Consider the following 20,722-nt stretch of genomic DNA (forward strand, 5'->3'; position numbering starts at 1 on the left):
TTACTTTGGCTTTCTGGGTGGCGGGCGTAAGGGGGGTGGCAGACCAGGGAGCGGTAAGGGTTTCGGTAGGTGCCGCTTTTGTGTCATCCTCGTCGACGCATTCGTGTCAAATTTATTTCCCTGCTCCTTTTTTTTTTTTTTTTGCTTTGTATTTTAGTGTAATTTTGTTGATTACAATGTTGTTGCCTTTCTTTCCCACGTGTGTGTGTGTGTGTGTGTGTGAGAGAGAAAGGGAGTGTGTGGGTGTGGGTGGGCATGACATCGTTGAGTGTGTAATTTATTTGGAGTGATCCTAAATTATACATGTGTGTGTGTGTGCGTGGGAGAAGTGCCAAAGAAATGCTTAAATTTTGTTCAAGAGTGGTATGGCATTTATTAAACAACCCAAATTATACACATTAGTTGAAATATTTTAAAACATCAATAAGGACACGAAACAGAAGCCCGAAAAAGTATGCTACGCTTTTTTCCACCTTCATTATGGTGTCCCTTTTATCAAGGCCCTCCATCCTCCATCTTGGCCGGAGCCGGGGGCTAACGCTTTTACGGCCACATTATTACTTTTTATGACGGCACAAGGGAAAGTCGTGTTTCGAGCTGCCTAATACAAAAATTGGGGATACCGCGATGGCGGTGGTTGGGCTGGTGGGGCTGCCACCGAATTCTGACACCACCCGCGGCCAGACTCAACGCCAAAATGTCTAATGAAATCTAATAAATTAAAGAGATTTATACAAAAGCCGTTCGCCTGTGGCTGCTTTTTGGCTTAAGCCCACCCCCACCCTGTATCTTCGGGGCCAACTCTGGCCGGACGCAGGCAAATTATTGGCTTTTCGGCCGAGTTGCCGAATCACAACAACAACATCTACAACAAGTGTGAGGTCGGGGAAACTTGTCGCACCCCATTGTCCTTTGTTCCCGGAGATAAGAAGTTAATGCCGAAACTTTAAACCGAACCGAGCACAGCCAAAGTTTGGATCGCTTTAAGAGCCGATACAAGAGTGCTTTGTTTTAGAACCCTGCTACATTCAATTAAAATTGCTCTAAAATTCCTTTATTTTTATTGCGCCGACAAAAGTCCTGTTTTATATTTGTCTTTTGTGTGCATAAAAGTTTAATTGATTTTCAATGTTTATGCGGCAGTGGGAGACTGAGAGAGAGATTTCGAGGGGAGGAGCGGAAAGTGGCCATAAATTGGATTTGGCCCAAAAAGTCAGCGCCTGGAATTTAATCAACCCCTCTGCGACAATCTGGGGCTTAGTTGGAGGTCCTCTCCTAACCACTCGGGCACCCGCTTTCCTATAAATCTTGCCCTGCTTTAGAAGGTGCAAAATTGTATACATAAAATATTTCCACTTATTCGCATTCGTTGAGGTAATGTTTTAAAAATGATTTATGGATCCGGCCCAGCTCCTTTTGGTATCTCGGCGGAGGGAAACCGAAAACAGAAAACAGAGCCAGGGAACGGCAGGAAGGAAGGACATGTGTGTGTGTGTGGGTATTCAGGACCCGGCACCTCAAGTGCTTGGCCAGCCATGCAATTACATATATCAGCGGAGAAGACCTCCTCGGGTATGGGAGGACCTCCTGCCTCCTTGCTATTTTTGTGCAGCGGGAGGGCGAATGCATAAATTATGTAAAATTACCCAGCAGCAGGAGGATCCCATGTCCTTCGAGCCAGGCGATGTAAAGTGCGTGTTACATCGAACAAATAATATTTCGAGTGCAATAAATATATGATAAATGTCTTAAAGAACACCCGCGAGTTGCGCGGGAAAGTTAATCAAACCGAATGAGGAATGGGCATCCTCTCAAGGATGCACGAGTCCTGGCGTTTGTCTGGGAGAGGAGCAACTTTAGTTTACAAGAGCTTAGAGCTCATTAATCATGTGAGCAAATATTTGGCTGCAGTTTGGAAACAAAGCAGTATCTGGTGTCCAAATCCTTGCCGTACTTGGCATTTTAAAGACGATAGAGTATGGGTACTCCAGAACCAACTTACATATATTCTTTATTTAGTCATACTCTGGCATACTAGCACTTCATCAACGCAATTTGTTATGCAATTAATTTGAGTGGCAAAAAGTAAAGAACTTTGTTTGAAGGCGCCAAATGGCGGCCGAGGCTGCCGAGGCGGCTGCTGAATGAGAAGTCTGGTAAACAAGTTTCGCATAATTTCCATAAAATATTTCATAAACAACTTGAAAAATGCTAAAAAGCTAAAAAGCAAAAGGACGAAAAAACAATAGGAAAGAAAAGACTGAAAAGAAAGCCGGGCAAACTCGCGGCGGTAATTAAAAAGTTCACCAAAGAGTCCGGGCGGCCACCAGAGACTTTGGAAAATTGCTACCCAGAAGAACTCCGGTGGAGCCGATGACAGAGCACAAAACTTGCCGATTGAACGGGAAATGTGGAGCAGGACCACGCTCCACCATCAACAATCCAAATAAATGGAAAAATAAGAATGCAGCCGGCTGCCAAGTTTGTCGCCGCAGAAAAATAATATGGAAAAAATGGGCATCCTTTATCCTTTATGTAGATATCAAAATATGTAGAGAGTAAGCCCCAAGGCCTGACAGCAACCACAAGCTGCGGCTCCTGCGGTCAGACAGTTGTGGTTATGCCTTTTTTGTTGTCCTGGAAACGATGCATCCTTGCTGATTACAGTCGCCGATGTCCAGGCATCGGAAATTGGAAAAGTTCTTGCTCTTCTGCAGCTCCAGAAATGCATAAAGGGAAGGACGAAAAGGAGGGAATCAGGGTCAAGACAGGATTAAGCCAGGATCGTGTTATTTATTTTTCAAGCAACCAAATCTCAACCGGCTTGGATTTGTTTACTACAATTTCCTTTATTTAGCTTGACAAAATAAACAGCTGACAGGAGCTCGGAAAAGCTGCTGCTCTCGCCGAAGGACCTTCGTGTCCCAAGCCCTCTCTTTGGGACAGGACTCGAGGGGTAGTTTTGAAACGGTTAGGATTTATCTAAGCGGTTAAGTGGAGGGGTAATGCAACTGCCTTGAATAAAACATTTTAACTAGGAGGTAGAATTAACTAGAGTCGGCTATGTCTCGTCGCAGCCAGTCCAGGAGGGAGTCCCTGGCGCACTCCGCCTCCGCATCGAGGCAGAACAACTGGGTGATGTCCTCCAGCCAATTGCCGATGATGTACCTCTTGATGCAGGGCATCACTCCCAACTCTCGCAGTGCTTTCAGGCAGTACAACTGCTGGCGGGGATTGCTGTCCGTCATCATTAGGCGGCCCACATAGCAGGGTAGCGGAGTGAACTCCCGACTCCGCCAAAGGGCCCGCTTGCTGTGAAGTCCGTTGACCAGAGCCAAGACTGTGTACTCCCAGTTCTCCACCTTCTGGCTGGGCAGCAGCTTCCAGGAAGGCTCGTCCGGCTGGCAAAAGACATCGAAGAGAAGCTTAATCCCATCCACAGCATCGAAGCGCCGTTGGCCCTCGGCACATCGCAGGAGCAGAGCGAAGGCCTTGGTGGACATACCCCAAAAGTTGGCCAGGCGATTCAGGATGCGGGAGTGCATGAGCTCGAAGAAGCCCAACTCGATGCCCTGCTCCGGTGCCAGTTCCAGCAGGTGGCAGAGATGGTGCCACAAATGGTGCGGATAGTGCGGCCGACAGGGATCCTTCTTGAAAATCGCAGCCAAGGCCATAAAGTTTTCGGGATCCTCCAAGACAATACTCAAAACTGAGAGGGAAAATTGGGTTTTTAATCATTTGAACTAGGCTTATACTTACCCATTGGTTGTCCCGTTAAATTTCTCAATATCTCCGAGGCCAATTCGTCCTTTTTGGCCTCCTGGTGATGAATAATTTTGTAAAACTCAACTCTGAGGCACTTTCGATTGGCTATGTCCTCAGCCCCATTAAAGTTCCGGGAGAGGATATCTTAAAAACGATATACGAGACATAGTTAACAAAATAAAACCAGGAAAAGCCTCAAACTTACTATAAATCTTAAGATACATCTCCAATTCGTTGTACTCCTCCTTGTGGTGCTTCAGTCTCATGCGCATGAAGGCGTTTTTAAGCCTGAAAATCATTAAAATTAGTCATTAGGTTAGTAACTGGCCAAACTCTTACTTTCGGACAATGTCCATTTCGGTTATGGCCCTCTCGGCGTTCAGTGGATTGAGCAGAAACTCCGTCAGGGACACAATGGCCCTCCAGTGAGTGAGACGCACATCGCTGTCCAGCTCCTTCATCAGCTTCGGAAGAGCGAACCAACCGTAGGCCAACTGAGCCCTATCCTCCAGGTAGGTGGAGCTGGGGATGCAACTAACCGGGGGGCACTTGCACAAGTCCCTCTTTTCCATGAACTTGGCCCACTCTTCATTCTGTTTGTCGTTAATGGAGCTGGGCTTTAGCACATCCTTGATCTCGTGTTGCAAAAAGTGATTGCGGTACTTTTCCAATTGCTCCCACATATCGTCTGTTTACTTAACTGAAAAATATAATTCAATAGGGGGATTTCACCAGTGTAAAATTTGTTAAGCCTGGTCGACATACGCCAGCTTTGCTTCAATTCAAATTTAAAAAACTGTTGTAAGACCCGCGGTCAGGATTCTGTTAACAGTTCGTTACAGTTTTACAGCGTCTGCGAAGCTTAAAGTCTTCCATCCCTAGAGAAATCGATACATTTAAAACAGAGCGATGGCATAATATTAGTGATGGCATGTCACAGCTGTTAAGTGCTTGGAGGGGAACTTGTGCCATCGCTAGCGGTGAGAAAGGGGCGGGAAACGAACGGCCTTTAAAAACAAGTTTCATTGATACCCTGTAATCAAAGCGATTTAAAGCCTCTACGCGTTCGGACGTGCCGCTCTCCGTCGCAAAGCGCACCTAGACTTTTGTATGCATCGTTTACCGGCGCGCGAGCTAAATAATAAATGCGAACCGCGGGCGCGCCACCAAGTGCAGTTTTATTGACCGACCTGATAGCAAGAACCGCCATCAATGCAATTTGCCGCACGGCGTCCAAAAAAATTCTACAAGGGAATCAAGAGAAGAGACTGGCCTACTGTGTGTGGTGTGGGTGTGGAAAGATGTAAACAAACGATTTAAGCAAATAACAACAATAGAAAGGCGACCAGAAAATATCGAAAAAGCACAGCCGACCGAATAACTGTAATTGTGTTGTTGTGTCTGCGGGTGCTCCTTCGTGCATCTGTGTGTGTGCTGCCCTGTGTGTGTTTTTGTGTGTGTGTGTGTTTGGAGCAGACAACAAAAGAAATTGCGCTGGCTCTTCCTCCCCCTCGACCACCTCCTGCCTAGCTACCGTTACTTGCTGCACTGCCAAAAAAAAAAGCAACAAAAAAAAACACTACAAGACTCTGAGAGACGAAATAAACGAATTTTTTGATAGAATAAATAATATAAATAGGGTTTGCCAAGAAGTCAATTACACATATAGACGAAGAACAGCAACGATGGCCTTGATAAGACTGGCAAGGTGAGTACACTGGGAGAATCACTTCTATTCTCCATATCCTTCTAGGCCCCCCTTCCCCAGGATAATTTCTCTCTGTGTATAGACCAAAGCACTCTGATTCGAAAAAGACCGGCTTCGCAAAATTGGCCGTTAAAAGCGTCGGCTTTGGGTCGCCGCCACTCACCTCCTCCGCCTCCATTTGCTTTAACACTTAACGGCTGTAATTAAGTTGCCAGGGGCGGAGCTCAGCCCCATAGATCGGGGGTTTCCCGAAAATCACTCTCGCGGAATTCGGTGGATTTCGGTGGAATTGATTTTTCCTAGCCCCTTCGTCCTGGGCCTGACCTGGACTGACCCCATTACTCATTCGCTGGAAGTCCGTCCCTGGCCTTTTGGACTTGGCCAAGTTAAGGCCGTGTAATAACTTGTAGACAAATATTTGCTTCCCATGAGCTGATAGCCGACAGTGTTGTTGGTCAATGCACTCTGGCACCTTGTCGCCCCTGAGACTCCACTTCAGAGTAGATATATCTATCCTATTTTTAGTATATATGCATAATCAGTGATCGGTTAATACGAGTAACAATCTAGCAATGATTCAATACAAGCCTCCACCACCAAGGGCTGTAGAATCTGTATATATTTGTTAATCTTCTCGATTTCATTTGTTGTTCTTTCTACATAGTCTACTTCTAGAGAAGAATTGAATTTCAAACGGGAGGTGGTAGTCTTCCAGAAATGGCGTAATTAGTTTTTCATTCATCGGAGAGAGATTTATGCTTGAAGGTGGTTTACCCTCGAGATGCAAACAAGCACACATGATTGACGCCGAATTAGCACTCCCGATCATTTGATTGATTGACCGCTTGAGCGATTGCCCGCGTGGGTCTGTCTATATATGCTATATATACATATTTTTTTTGCAATTTAGATTACAGCATGAGTGCGAGAATTGGGTTAGAGCTGGTTTGGGGCGGTTCCAATGGAATTTGCCTCGGGGAATGGATTTCCGATAGCCACTGACTCAATCGGAGCCCTTACTCTGAGGCGACCCTACTTCCGTAATTGAGTCTAATTGAAACTGAGCCTCCCTGAAACCCCCAGATGTGCGGATGACAGATGACAGTTCAGCATGGGAAGCTGCAAAAGTGCACCAGATTGCATCTGGCCCCAATATGTCCTCGCCCCGACCTGCTCGGCACACCATATAGCCTACCACCATACCATATAGTATATATAGCCTGCGCAATGGAATCTTTTGTTTGCCAAATACTTAAGCCATATAAACGGTAGGAGGCTGCTGCATTGATAAAGCTTGTAATCTATATGACGACATGGTCTCGAGTTACTGTCATATACTATATATACATATATATGGAATACATGCTCCTCTGGGCTTATTGTTATACGACTCGTGCTGTTGGACTCTTTAATTTAATTATGACTATTTTATTAATTGAATTGCGTAGTATTCTATAAGCGAAGGCGATCGTTGTTACTGCTATTCCAATTCTCGGCCAGAAATAAAAGTTTCCAATCAAGACTTGCTCCATCGATTCGTCAACCCATAAATCCAAATCAGTTTGCTTTGTCACTCCACCCCAGGAGAGTCCACTTGAGGCTCGGATCGGATCGGATCGAATCGGTGCTCCCTTATCAGTCCCTAACCCCACTCTGCGAAAATGCACCTAATCGATCAGTGGGAGGTCTTGGCCATCCACTCGTAAGTAAACCATCAAATGCCAAGTTGCGCAATTCCCATGAACATGTCAAAGCTGCCTCTGAAAACCAGTTTGGAAATCAACAGCCGATCCGAGATTCTATTATTGTATCTGGAAGATACAACAGCTAGTGCAGTCGTAAAAATATTTCCTAAATATAGTAGCGATCCGCTATCATTTCAAGGCGGTAATAACTCAGACTTGTTCCCGCCCACAAGTCAGTTAATAATAGACGTAAATAAGGGCTGTGAGAACTTCCAGGCAGCAGCAATATTTTTATTGTTATTGGCCAGTTTATGGATTATTCTTCACTACAGTCGAATCAGTACAAATTAAAGATCAAACAGAATGGCTTTTAGGAGGGGGCACCAGACCCACATCGAACACGGCACACCCTTTCCGGTGGGAAGTAATAGTGTACATCCTAGAGGGTATTTCTCGGAGAGATTCCGATCGTGGTCATGCGAATGTGGTGCGCAATTCGATTCCCCCGCCGACATTGGAAGGCAATCGGCGCCTCGTCTGGTTTTCTGATGGCTGGGCTGCACCATGCGGGAAATCCGGCTGAAAGCAGTTTTCACCAAACTTATCCAAAGTCAAGAGCATGGCGCACACGAAACTCACAGATACACGGCCACAACACCAGCATACTGGCTGGCGGCAATACAGTTGCAGTTCTGGTCGAAAAACCAAACCAAGGGTACCGCCAACTGAATATTGCATTTGGAGCTGGGAGCAGGGCTAGTTGGGGTAGGGGCAGGTACCACTACCGAATAGAGTCGGGAAGGTCGTCGTCATACAATCTCAAATGGCTTCGAGCGCGGCACGCGGGTCGTATGCGCAATAAAAATATATATAATTCAGTCCATTGTTCTCTTCTCGCCCCAATAGGCCCCAATCTCCACTGGGCTAATTTCCAGCAATTGCTGGAAATAGGGTCGTCTCAGATCCAGGACCTTGACTATAATCATCCGTAAAAAGTATCATCTGCATGTGGCAATTAGCAAAGCCAAGGGGAAATCAATTGCCCAGCTGAATAATGTCTTAAATGCAACAAAATAGTTGATTGTTTTAATTTTTTTAAATTTATTTATAAACCCATTGTGACTTCCTTGTGTGGATGACTGGACAGTCATCATTACACCCTCCACAATCGAGCTCAGACACTATAGATTGCTAATTAAAACTGGCTTCGTGCCGGCGATTAGGCCTTTGTTTGGCCAATTAATGGGAAAAATGTGCAAAAAGGGGCTTGTCATCGCAGGTATTTCGGGTGACCAGTGCCTCCACTTGGAAAACCAGTTAATGACTCAGATTCTAGAGTATCTCATCTAGGGACTTGAAATTCCAGTTCTGTTCCTACCAGGAGGTAACCTCCTTTCTGGTGGCACTCCTCCCACTCCGCACAATTCAGTGCAATTTTCTAAAAATAGCTTAACCCATTAAAGTCACTTAGAATGCAAAGCCGGCGGGCGGCGGACTCGTTTCGTTGCAAGTAAAAGTTGTTTTTCCGTTTTTTATTGCCAGAGGCCGGCCCGGCGCAGAGTTCATTCATCCAATTTCTGTCCGCTGTCTGTGTGTGGCAGGGGACTTCCGCATGTGGACCGCACTGTCCACAAGCGAAAGTGAAATCCACTCTGGCCCCTTGTTGTTGTCCATTTAATCATTGCAAATTTTATGCAATCTGCTTTGAGCCTTCGGCGTGGGTGTGTGGGTGGATCTTTTTATAGCCCATATAGTATATGTGCCATTTATCAAAAAAGCAGATCATGTCGGGCCCCGGCCACTTGTTCATATGTAATTCAATTTGATTAAGTGTCCAGAGCGTGCGCCAAAAGTGCATTGACTCCGGAGCTCGGAGGCGGAAAATTACACCACTTTCAATCGGAATTGGAGAATCTATCCCCATTACTAAGAAATTAAACTTCCACTGAAGCTGCTCATCTAGGTGGCAGCTTCAAATACCCGTCAGTCTCCAATTTCTTTTTCTTAAAACTTGATTTTCATTTCAAACTTAAAAGTTACTGTTAACTCGTAACGGTCTCTTCTGTTAAGTCCCTCTGTAAATGCTCTGTAAAGCCAAACTGGGTGGCAACACCTGCGCCAAATGCATTCACCCAGGTGGCAACCCCATTCCAACAGCTGTTTTTTTGCAACTGCATGTGTTATTTCGAACTTCCACTTCTATTTCAAGTTCTCATATAAAAATGAGTGCACCCAGCTGCAAACTGCTACTGAAACAAATGCCCTGCACCCTTGAGGATTTGGGGCAGCTAATCAGGGAGTGCCGGCTGATAGTTCCGCGGACGCTGAACCCCTATGGGCGGAAAAGAGCCATCATCGAGTACGGCGACCCGGAGGAAGCGGAAAAGGCGCTTAAGGAGCTGCTGGGACTCAGCACGCAACTGGACAAGCCCCTGTGCGTGAGCTTCTTTGGGCCACGTGGAGGCGGTGCCGCTTCCAACAAGTCCACACAGACCAAGCCGGGAGCAAGTGAATCCCAGAAGCAGGAGGAAATCGACAAGTACGTTCGGAAGTTGTATGCCTGTAATAATGAGTGCGATTTTACACAGCCGCCGCCGCCATATCTCAGCTATAGCTACCCTCCTATCAATGCTGACATTGTTTCGGCGATAAGTCAACATCTTTTCAAGAACAAACGATTCTACAACCAAGTGCTGCACCTCATGAATCGCATGAATCTAGAGCCCCCCTTCCAAAAGCGTTCCCCGGGCTTAATAGCCCAAAGTTATGAGAAGGAAGTGGCCACTCAGACAGAGGACTTGCCCAGTGATCCGGAAAGCGAACTGGATAGCGACGACGGGGTGGAGGCCAGGCAGGGCAAAAGACAGCGCCTGATGCTCCCAGAAACCAGTGAGGAACTGAGACTGAAAACCTTCAAGAGAACCCGTCAAATGCTGCAGCAGGCCATCAGCCACTCAAACCCGTCTTTCAGCGAGAAAAAGACTCCAGCCCAGGCACCCACATTTTCCGCGCCACGAATACAACTGAAACTGCCGGAATCCCTTAATCCAAAACCACCACAAAACCAAACAGAGACAGAGAAGCGTCTCTCTGTCAGCGAACTGCAAGAGCTGCCCGTCTACAAGAACTACCAAATCGGGGAACCCAGCAATAAGCTCTACATCAAAAACCTAGACAAGAGTGTGGACGAACAGCAGCTGCGGAAGCTGTACTCCAAGTACACGCCCGCCTCGCAGTTGGAGATCAAAGTGATGCAGCAGGGTCGCATGAAGGGCCAAGCATTTGTGACCTTCCTCGAGGGCTACCGGGCCGACGGCATAGCCAGGGCGCTGAGCGAAACAAATGGCCTGGTGTGGAAGCAAAAGCCCATGATCGTGTGCTACGGCAAACAGCACTGATTAGGTTAGGATCATCAGTATTTTCTAGAGAGAATAGTAGCAACTTTTGTTTCCTTCAAAATCCGGTTTGTTCGAATACTTCAGACGGGAAAGAACCTATGAATCTCATATACTTATTTTCTACAAAAAAAAAATCAATACGAAAATTAACATAAAAAGACCTCCTCTACAATAAAAAAATAGAAGATAAATCTATCCATAAATTTGTGTTATCCACGTCGCGACTTAAACTTTCCTCATTGCATTGCATTGCAGACAACTTGGACTGATCGACACCATTTATGTGGACGGAGCCCGACCAGACCCAGCCAACGATCCCGAAGAATCATTGAACGAAGAAGAAATCACAGCTGCCGCTAGTACAGTACCCCTGAAGACAAAGAAATCGCGAAAAAGCAAACAATTGGCCATGCAACCGTATACCTATGTGATTGCCGTTGACTTTGAGGCCACATGCTGGGAGAAGCAGGCTCCTCCGCAGTGGCGTGAAGCGGAGATTATAGGTAAATCAGATGATTATGTTTTGTTAGAATCATTTATTAAATATCATTCCCTCCACAGAATTCCCAGCCGTGCTCGTCAATCTGAAGACGGGAAAGATCGAGGCCGAGTTCCACAAGTACATCATGCCCATTGAGTCGCCGCGGTTGAGCACCTACTGCACCGAACTGACTGGCATTCAGCAAAAGACAGTGGACGGCGGAGTGCCGCTGCAGACGGCTCTGATGATGTTCCACGAGTGGCTGCGCAAGGAGCTGCGTGCCCGCAACCTGACGCTGCCCAAAATGAACAAATCGAACGTGCTGGGGAACTGTGCTTTTGTCACCTGGACCGACTGGGATTTCGGGATATGCCTGGCCAAGGAGTGTACTCGCAAGCGGATGCGCAAGGCCGCCTACTTTAATCAGTGGATCGACGTGAGAGCCATCTATCGTTCCTGGTACAAGTACCGTCCATGCAACTTCACCGATGCCCTCTCGCATGTGGGGCTTGCATTCGAGGGCAGGGCCCACTCGGGCATTGACGATGCCAAGAACCTGGGAGCTCTTATGTGCAAGATGGTGAGCGACGGAGTGCTCTTCTCGATCACCAAAGATCTGACGCCATATCAGCAGCTCAACGCCAACTGCGTGTTGTGAGCTCGTCCAGCAGCAATCCCTCCAAAAACGCAACGCAGAATATCCACTTAGTTACTGGATTTATTTAATTATTAATTAATTATCAATGAAAAAATAAGAGAAAAAACCGCCAGATATGATTGGTACAATTGTGTGTGTAAACCTGAGAGCTAAAAAGATAATGATTGAAATTTAAAAACTCCTCCGTTTTTTATTGTTTCTGTTTAGTACTCTTCTTGTAAACGGCAATTGATAAGACTTGAAAATTCGAAGCATCGCTGCTATCATACATACATTTAAATATATATACTAAAATAGCTATAAATACGGCCGTAGAGCGTACATATTTTTCTACCATTCATACTTACTTGATAACGCTTAGTTGTAATCTATTATACGGAATGCAATACTTATTTTAAAGCGACTACTTACCAATTAGGACATAAAATTAATAAACAGACAATAGCTACACATAATGGCTGTAATCTTTTCCAATTTTCCTCCAAAAAGGACATTCCAAATTCAAGCAATTGGATCGCCCGACAGCCGGTGCTTGACTGCGATTTGGATAACTGCCTTGTTGCCAGTGATCATCCAGTCGGGATCCTCCTCCGTTAGCCACTCCACCGTGCAGACCGGCAGGCCGCAGTAGATGTCCGACTTTATGGCGCGCAGAGCACAGACACTGGTGGGCAGGAAGCCGCGCAGGCAGTCGGAGAACGCATCGGTGGAGCAGTAGTTGATGTCGCCCAAGAGCTTCCGGTAGTTGAGGTCGCCCTTGAAGATGACCAAGGCGGCGGTACTCATGTAGACATACAAGCAGGGTAAGAGGTCCTTCATGCGGCTGCAGTCATAGCCGATAGTCCAAAAGTGGCAGGTGTCGCACAGTATGAAGTTGCGGCTCCGAAGGTAGCACCGCAATCGTTGGCCAAAGCCCTGCAGCTCCGGATACTCCACATTCGAGCAAAAAAACTTCAGCATCCAGTAGAAGTCATTGGCCGTGACGTCCGATATAAACCATGGTATAGCTTTCACGTGGAATCGCACCCTTTCCGCCAGGCAAGATTGGATTAGGTAATCCGCCAGAAGGAAATCCGTAAAAAGCTCATACCCGGCATTGTCGCAAACAATATCGACGTAGACCGGGTCGTAGGCTTCGATCAGATCGTTCCACACGTCCGCCGACTGATCGACCAACAAGTCCCCATCATACTGCTTCAGTTTCTGCGGCAGATTCATGTCGGGTCCCTTCTTGGAGATGGACAGATCGCAACGATTGCCCCAAACGCAGAGTTTCAGCATTCGCTGAAAATTCTCCTGACTGCGGTTATACCTCATTGTCCACACCAGGGTGGAGCTCATCTGGGCAGCTGTGGTTCGGGCGGCCTCCATTTTTTGGTACGCGAAGTAGTCAAAGTTCTTAAGACTCTCAGAGCGCTGGAATATCGACCAGATACGCCGGTACATGTAGGACTCGGCATGCAGCCACACGGCCGAGAACCAACTCCGGCTATCGGGATTCATGGATTTTATAAACTTATTCCACTGCTCCGTGTCCGGGCCCTGGACGCGTATGGGCTGAAACTGCTTGTTATGAATTATGTCATCCCGAAGTAGCTCCAGACTCCAGATCGTGCGCTTCAGATCAAAGTGGGCATACTCGCCGCACTCCTTGACTATTTCCGGCTCCCTCTCCATCAGGGATATGATGAGTTCCCTGATTAGTTGCGGCGACCGTCGCTTAAAGGTCACATAGGCAAAGCTGGGCAGGAACCTGGCGGACAGTTCGTCCTTCACACTCGGCTTGGTGACCACAATCAGATTCTTCTCGATGAACCGCGCCTCCTCCTTGACAGCATCCTTGACGCCTACCGTGGCGACTGTGAGCGTGCTGACAGATTCCATAACATAGATTTTGTAAAATTTTGAATCCGAAAATATAGTTTTTGAAATATTTATTTGCCCTCTGGGCAACTGACATGCGTGTGAGTGTTAATGTGCTTGGATAACATTGCAAAAGGCCTTCACAAAGAGTGAACCACTGGAATCAGAGCTTCAAAAAGGAAGTTTGTATTATTTACAAGGAGTTCCAAAGCCCCGCTTTCTCCTAAAAAGCTATCCACTCTTTGGTTAACAATTTAATCTAATGACTAAGTTACAATTGAACTATTTAACAACGTCCCCGACCTTAGTTCTCTACTTGCTAGCGAACTGTATGATGCCGTATTCGCCTGTCAGCATCCACTCCTTGTCCTTGGCGAACAATTGCTCCGCTACGCCATCGCCCAAGCCGCAGATTAGATCCGCTTTCACAGTCCGCAGAGTACAGAGATTCGAGGGACGGAAGCCTAGGTAACAAAATACTTTATAACGAAATACACATTCCATAGGTAGTTCCACTCACCCCTTAGACATGTTTCAAAGGATTCCGTGCTGTCCCAAGAGAAATCTCCTAAAAGTTTTCTGTAGTTAAGGTCACCCTTGAAGATCACCAGCTGCGCCTCCTTGAGACGGTCATAGAGTCCAGGGTTAACTTCCGGCATGCGATAGAACTCATACGGACTCGTCCAGAAGTGTTCCAGGGGAGCTAGCTCAAACTTGCCCTCATCCGTGAGTCGCTGCCACTTTTTCCCCAGCTCACTTAAGACAGGATCGGAGTGCTCCGCCAGGAATCGCAGCGTCCAATGGTAGTCGTGCTCCATCACGTCCGAAATGAACCAAGGAATGGCCTTTGGGTTAAGACGCACCTTCGCCGCCAAACCCTTGTCAATTATGTACTCAGCCAGGATAAGATCCGTGTACAGCTCATAGCCGGCATTGTCGAAAATAATGTCTACGATGCCAGCACTAGAACCGCCGTCAAGGGATTTCCAGACGTCCAGGGTGCCATCTATCAGCAGCTTCTCTTCGAGGTCGGTGACTTGGTCGAAGGCGTTACCAGTAGGCTTGACCTGTTTGCCGGAGGTGATGGATAGATCGCAACGATTGCCCCACAAATTCAGTTTTATAAGCTGCCGGAAAGTGTCCGCATTTCGCTCATTATGCCGCGTCGCCTTGGCCACCGCCAGCATAGCGTCCACGCTCAGCTTTGTGGCCGTTTGCTTTTGCGGACTGAAGTAATCGTGGGCGGCCAGATGGGAGGTGCCCCGGAAAATAGACGAGATTTTACGGTACATATAACACTCGGCGTAAAGCCAACATGAACTAAAGTAGGTCCTTTTCTCGGCTGGAAGTTTTTCAAGGAATGAATTCCACAGCTCAGTGTCCGGTTCTAAAAAAGATAATATTAGATCTATAAGTAACAGAAACTGGAAAACTTTTATATACTGGATATACCTTTGCCCTCGAAGGGCAGCAGAGAAGCATTGCCTAGGATTTCCTCCCTCAACTGCGTCACGGCCTTCGTAGTTTGTTCAATATCCGCACTCGCTGCCTGCGTATAAAAGGATTCAAGGGTTAAGGTCAGAGGCACAAGTTGGGCCAAAAACAACTCACAACTCCGTAGGTGGCCAGCAGTTCGTCCTTGTCCTTGGCCAGGGAGGCGGCAATGGTGGCCAAGGTCGAAGGCAATCGCACACGGAAGGTGTAATAAGCGAAGCTCCTGTTATGAATAGAATAAAATCATAAATGGCACGTGTGTGTGGGTAAATATTCTATTACATATGCGGAGGTGCCCCCATAGACACAACATCTATACTAGGCGCTATATTTAGCGACCCTCAGTCTACTTACTGCTTGTACAGGGCCGAGAGATCGGTGTGCGGGGGCGTTGGACCGTCGACAATCCCGTTCTTTGTGTCAAAATCTGGATCGGCCATCTCAATCGAAAGAATAATTCAAATAAAATGTTTATTGAACCGTTGGTGCTGTTGCGGAAAGTTGATAAGTTGATAATGTGGCGGGTTGTGTGACCGTAGCAGGAGCGCGTAAAAATACCACCGAATGAGATGGGTACCGAACCTAGAGCTTATTTGAAAAAAAGTTTAATATTTGGTGATATAAATTTCACAATTACAAAGGTATTAATTTAATGTTACAGATCTGAGAGTTCTGAAGGATATGCAACGACTATATAATATCGAATAATTTAAACTGCGAAGCCTTTTTGGTACATTGAGACACTAAACACTAATAGCCGAATTCGCGGGTTCCGTCGACGAACTGAATGACACCATAGTTGCCCGAAACCTTCCAATGTGGATCCTTTTTACTCAGCGCCTGATCCACGCCTTCTTTTAAGCCGCAAATGATCTCGCTTTTGACCCGCCGCAGCATGCAGATGTTGGTAGGCAGGAAGCCACGCAGACAGGTGCTAGTCTCTTGGCTGCTGTTCCAGCAAACGTCCTGGAGCAGTTTTCGGTAGTTTAGATCGCCCTTGAAAATGACCAGCTTTGACTGTTGGAGCAAGGCATACAGATCCGGGTCTGTTTGGAGCATGCTAAAGTAGAATAGGTAGAGTAAGAAATCAAACCATAAGAGCAATGTTTAGTTCTTACTTGTAGAAAGCATGCGGCGAGGTCCAGAAACGTGAGATTGGGGCTAGCTCAAACTTTCCTTCCTCAAGAAACTGCAGAAACTTCTTGCCCATCAAGCTGATCATATAGTCGGCATGCTGGCTTAAGTACTGTAGGGTCCACCTGAAGTCGCGCTCGGTTACATCGGTCACGAACCAGGGATGTGCCTTCACATGGAAGCGAACCTTGCTAGCGAGATCTTTCTCGATTATATACTCTGCCAGCACAAAGTCGCTGAAGAGCTCGTATCCAGTGTTATCCAGGATAACGTCGACTTGCTTTAATTTCTTTTGCTTCTTGTTATCGAAACAATTCCAAATCTCCACTGCATCATTAACCACTATATTTTCATCCGTGGCGCCAACATCCTGCAGAACCTTGAAATTTTGTTTCATTGCTTCTTGCGGATCGCTGGACACGCTGTTGCTCCACATGTTGATCTTCAAGAGGTCGGCGAACACCTCCACACTGTTGTCCGAACGACGTGTGTGCTTTGTCAGGTCCAGAATGTCGTTCATGCAGTCGATCAGTGTCTGCTCCTTAACTTTGGCGAAGAAGTCGTAGGACTTCAGAAATATGCTGTTTTCCACGAACGAGTATAGCTTTCGGTGCAGGTAGCACTCAGAATGCAGGCTGGATCCCCGGTAGAAGCTTCGCTCGGCACTTGGCAGATGACTTATGAAGGTGTTCCAAGCCTCACGGTCGGGTTCTGAGGAGTACAAATTGAGAGCCACGGAAAAGGTAGGACTATCAGCCACTTACCATCGCCCGTGAAGTTGTGGAACGGCTTGTCGGTCTGCATCTCGTACTTCAGCCTGGAGATTAGCCCAATGATGATCTTCAGCTCCTCGCGGGCAGCCTGTTCAAAGTCGTGGGGAGCTGAAGATAAAATTAGTGGCTGCTGGCCAACCCAACTACAAGAACTCTCACCAAATTGGGCCACCAGTTCGCTCTTGTCCCGGGTAAGGGTGTCCACCACGTTGGTGAGAATTACAGGGAGGCGACTCCGGAGTGTGTGGTACGCGAAACTTTGCTTGTACCGGCCGGACATATAGGCGTTCAGTGGAGTCGGCAGGTCTACTATGTTGTACCGGGATTCGAACTGGGTCCGCAGTACCCGCGACAATGTTTCGCTGTGGCCTGGATCGGACTTGACTGGGCCCTCCTCTTCCTCGCTGGGCCCCTCCTCAACGAGGGCCTCCTTTGAAGGATTCGACGTTTCCATCCTAACACCGCTTCTGCTTTTTTGTTTTATTTTTGTGCGTTCAATGCCGCATTCTATTGTAGTTTATTCTTTTCTGACGGATGATTCCAAGCTCCAAGGGAGCAGATACTCAGTGTTGGTTAACTTCATTCCGAACTACAGTGAAAAAAAAGTTTCACAATTGGAAACTAATAATATAACATAAATGTATATAAAAAAATAAGCTGCATAAATATGTTTTAAAGTACACGTTTAAATCGAAACTTTAGATAATAGACTATTAAAATATGTTTCAGCTTTAAAGTTTAATGATTTTCATATTCAGTATTAAATTGTATCAGTATTATACTAAAATAAAAAAAAGCTTTTCGCCACTATCAGTTCCGTGGTAATTTTTAGCACCTTTTTACTTCCGTATCTGCAACGCTATGCAACACTGCCGCCTTTATTGCAATTTTATTTAGGAATCAAACGCGACGCGAAGTCTGCAAAATGTGTAAGTCGCGCGGATCAGACTGAACGTACGGACCGATCGCTGTGCTACGTGCTACTCGAAGAGGCGATCTGGCAAACCGCATACTCTGCTTAAACCTCATCCAATGCAAATGCAAATGCGGGCGTGAATCGCACCCATACACGCACAGGGATTGGATTTGGACTGGGATTCGAGCCCGAACCCCACTCGCGAACACACAGACACCTGGACACAAAAGCCACCCGCAGCCGCACCCACACCCGCGTATTCACGATGTCTCACCTACCTGCGCCTCTGTACGGCTTCGCGGCGTTCTTCATGATTTTCTGGTTGGGCACTTGGATGGTCCATGTGATAGCCATCTGCTATGGCCGCTACAAGCTGCACAAAAAGTCCTGCAAACTGCCCACGGAGGCCCAGCCTCTTCCCGGTGTCTCGATACTGAAGCCACTAATGGGCGTGGATCCTAACCTGCAGCACAATTTGGAGACGTTCTTCGCCATGGACTATCCCGTCTACGAGCTGCTCTTCTGCGTCGAGGACAAGGAAGACCCAGCCATTCAGTTGGTGGAACGGCTTCTGGCCAAGTACCCTCTGGTGGATGCCGCCCTCTTCGTGGGTGGGTCAGATGTGGGTGTGAACCCCAAAATCAACAACATTCATCCCGGATACATGGCTGCCAAGTACGACTTTGTGATGATCTCGGATAGCGGCATCAAGATGAAGGATGACACGCTGCTCGACATGGTTCAGAACATGTCTGAGAAGCACGCACTCGTCCACCAGATGCCCTTCACCTGCGACCGTGATGGATTTGCGGCCACCTTCGAGAAGGTATTCTTCGGAACGGTGCAGAGCAGAATCTATCTGTCGGCGGATGTTCTGGGCATTAACTGCCACACGGGCATGTCCTGTCTTCTGCGAAAATCGGTGATCGATCAGCTGGGCGGACTGAAAGCCTTCGGCTGCTACCTGGCGGAGGATTTCTTCATTGCCCGCGAAGTAACCCGGTTGGGCTGGAAGATGCGCATATCAAACCAACCAGCTCTGCAAAACAGTGGCACCTGCGACATCGGCAGCTTCCAGGCTCGACTCATCCGATGGGCCAAGCTGCGCGTGGCAATGGTGCCCACCACCATCCTGCTGGAACCACTCTCAGAGTGCATGATCCTTGGGGCTCTGGCCGCATGGTCTGCCTCGCTGCTCTTCAGCTGGGATCCGGTGGTGTTCTATCTTGTTCACGTGCTCTGCTGGTTCCTGTCCGACTGGCTCCTGCTCTCCATAGTGCAGCATGGCTCGATGCCATTCCACAAGTTCGAATTCGTCGTGGGATGGCTGTTCCGGGAGCTGACCGGACCCTATTTGTTTCTGCACGCCCTGTGGAATCCGGCGATTCGCTGGCGCACCCGCACCTACAAGCTTCACTGGGGCGGCATCGCCTACGAGCTGAGCAGCACCGCCACCTCCGAGGCGCCACCACCGGCGCCAACGTTATCAGAGGGATCAAGCGGATCGGGCGAGGGATCACTTGAAGCCACTACGGGGGAGACGCTGATCTGCTCGGGGGCCAAGCAGCGACTGCTGGTCTCGTAGCAGCAACTAGTTAAGTTTGTTATTTTGTACTTGTGAGCGAAACCAACTCAGCGGCAGGAGTCTGGAGTAGTATTATTAGCCTGAACCTTAGTCACTACGTAAGCCTAGACATAGACTGCTGTACAAAGAGCGGATGCACATCCTCCACTCCGCCTGGAACTGAATCAACTGGACGAGAGAGGCGTGGTGGCAGGGAGACAGACCTAGATTAGATTATAGACACTGATTAGATCGGTTTAGAGATCGCGATGGATGGGAGGGATCGAGACGGATAGCTGTGTGTGAGTAGAGCAGCGACCCAGCCAGGCGGCACAGTTTGGTGGCTTCATGGAAACTGGTTAACAACGCTTGTGTATATATTATATCACATATATTGTATATGCATGTATTTTTTTTTAGCCAGCTTGTACAGACGTTTTGCGACGAGAATTCTCTGCTAGTTAGCCCTATGTTTGAGTAAGTTCACCCTCGCTTCAGTTGTTGCTTTATTGAATTGTAATTATTTATTTTTGGCCAAGCACCCAGTAGTTGTATTGTTATTGCTAAGCCCTACTATTATACTTTATGCATAGTTTTAGTTGAATTATTTGTGTTTAATTTTTGCCACAGCCTCTGTACATAAGCTATAAGCTCTGAAGGGGAATGCCATTGAATAAATCAGATCAAATCGAAGAATGACGTACTTGTAGACTCCAATTGATGATCGTTTGTTTGGGTTCTTTGTTTGGACAGTATCACAGATCGGTTATCGGTTATCACATTGTCCAGATGAGTCAACGGGGATTTGACCAAGTTACTGGAAAGTGTTTGCCTGAGTCACGCCACGCGCGTACTCACTAGCGTAATAATTATCGCACATTCCAGTAGACTTCGCCCCGCTTCTGCCGCTTCTAACGATCTTGGGTCTGAGACGTTATTATTTCAAATAGTTTGGGTCAAAGGGTTAGACCATTAGCTTGACTTGAGGAGACATTACTCGACAGAAGATGAGAGATGTTAGTCTGGTGGAAAATACTCGAGTTTTCGCCAAGGCGATGGGCTTATCGAAGCCCCTGCAAATGACAGCAAAACAAACATTTATAAATAAAAGCCACTATAGATAGGACATGGCATATCACTGGCCCGTAGGGGGCTCCGGTCGGATGAAGGCCACTGGCCGACGCCTTAGGCTTATGAATTAAGTAATTAAGAATTAACGAACATGGGTGGATACGTGGTGGAGAGCCACTATAAAACCGACTGCTGATAATATTGCACCTCCT

The 20,722-nt window shown here is 47.2% G+C and overlaps 6 protein-coding genes across 8 annotated transcripts; 2 read left to right on the plus strand and 4 right to left on the minus strand.

Annotated features, from left to right (window-relative positions):
* Positions 1 to 2,829: 2,829 nt before the first annotated feature.
* LOC108125162 (uncharacterized) lies at positions 2,830 to 4,524 on the minus strand. Its single transcript, XM_017241255.3, has 4 exons — positions 4,105 to 4,524; positions 3,971 to 4,053; positions 3,760 to 3,909; positions 2,830 to 3,709 (listed from the first exon to the last, which is right to left on the minus strand). The coding sequence occupies exons 1-4, from the start codon at positions 4,446 to 4,448 to the stop codon at positions 3,048 to 3,050; spliced, it is 1,239 nt and encodes a 412-aa protein (XP_017096744.2). The 5' UTR covers positions 4,449 to 4,524; the 3' UTR covers positions 2,830 to 3,047.
* A 267-nt stretch (positions 4,525 to 4,791) lies between these two features.
* On the plus strand, positions 4,792 to 11,873 carry Snp (Snipper). 3 transcript variants are annotated; one of them, XM_017241258.3, is made up of 3 exons: positions 4,792 to 5,473; positions 10,812 to 11,059; positions 11,118 to 11,873. In XM_017241258.3, exons 1-3 carry the CDS (start codon positions 5,451 to 5,453, stop codon positions 11,693 to 11,695), a joined length of 849 nt encoding a protein of 282 aa, XP_017096747.1. In that variant the 5' UTR covers positions 4,792 to 5,450; the 3' UTR covers positions 11,696 to 11,873. The 3 variants fall into 3 exon arrangements, with proteins under 3 accessions (XP_017096747.1, XP_017096746.2, XP_070135083.1); XM_017241257.3 differs by lacking the exon at positions 4,792 to 5,473 and adding an exon at positions 9,366 to 9,697; XM_070278982.1 differs by lacking the exons at positions 4,792 to 5,473; positions 11,118 to 11,873 and adding exons at positions 9,560 to 9,697; positions 9,747 to 10,560 and having other exon boundaries at positions 10,812 to 10,932.
* Positions 11,874 to 11,930: 57 nt separating this feature from the next.
* On the minus strand, positions 11,931 to 13,579 carry LOC108125160 (damage-control phosphatase ARMT1). Its single transcript, XM_017241253.3, has 2 exons — positions 12,107 to 13,579; positions 11,931 to 12,063 (listed from the first exon to the last, which is right to left on the minus strand). The coding sequence occupies exon 1, from the start codon at positions 13,577 to 13,579 to the stop codon at positions 12,197 to 12,199; it is 1,383 nt and encodes a 460-aa protein (XP_017096742.2). The 3' UTR covers positions 11,931 to 12,063; positions 12,107 to 12,196.
* Positions 13,580 to 13,614: 35 nt separating this feature from the next.
* Positions 13,615 to 15,547, minus strand: LOC108125161 (damage-control phosphatase ARMT1). Its single transcript, XM_017241254.3, has 5 exons — positions 15,407 to 15,547; positions 15,170 to 15,275; positions 15,011 to 15,107; positions 14,079 to 14,945; positions 13,615 to 14,022 (listed from the first exon to the last, which is right to left on the minus strand). Exons 1-5 carry the CDS (start codon positions 15,490 to 15,492, stop codon positions 13,871 to 13,873), a joined length of 1,308 nt encoding a protein of 435 aa, XP_017096743.3. The 5' UTR covers positions 15,493 to 15,547; the 3' UTR covers positions 13,615 to 13,870.
* A 94-nt stretch (positions 15,548 to 15,641) lies between these two features.
* Positions 15,642 to 17,520, minus strand: LOC108125159 (damage-control phosphatase ARMT1). Its single transcript, XM_017241251.3, has 4 exons — positions 17,119 to 17,520; positions 16,951 to 17,067; positions 16,171 to 16,897; positions 15,642 to 16,112 (listed from the first exon to the last, which is right to left on the minus strand). The coding sequence occupies exons 1-4, from the start codon at positions 17,411 to 17,413 to the stop codon at positions 15,803 to 15,805; spliced, it is 1,449 nt and encodes a 482-aa protein (XP_017096740.2). The 5' UTR covers positions 17,414 to 17,520; the 3' UTR covers positions 15,642 to 15,802.
* A 290-nt stretch (positions 17,521 to 17,810) lies between these two features.
* GlcT (ceramide glucosyltransferase) lies at positions 17,811 to 20,156 on the plus strand. Its single transcript, XM_017241362.3, has one exon. The coding sequence runs from the start codon at positions 18,141 to 18,143 to the stop codon at positions 19,458 to 19,460; it is 1,320 nt and encodes a 439-aa protein (XP_017096851.2). The 5' UTR covers positions 17,811 to 18,140; the 3' UTR covers positions 19,461 to 20,156.
* The last annotated feature ends 566 nt before the right edge of the window (positions 20,157 to 20,722 follow it).

The sequence above is a fragment of the Drosophila bipectinata genome, chromosome 2R, assembly GCF_030179905.1.
Source record: "Drosophila bipectinata strain 14024-0381.07 chromosome 2R, DbipHiC1v2, whole genome shotgun sequence".
Lineage (NCBI taxonomy): Eukaryota > Metazoa > Arthropoda > Insecta > Diptera > Drosophilidae > Drosophila > Drosophila bipectinata.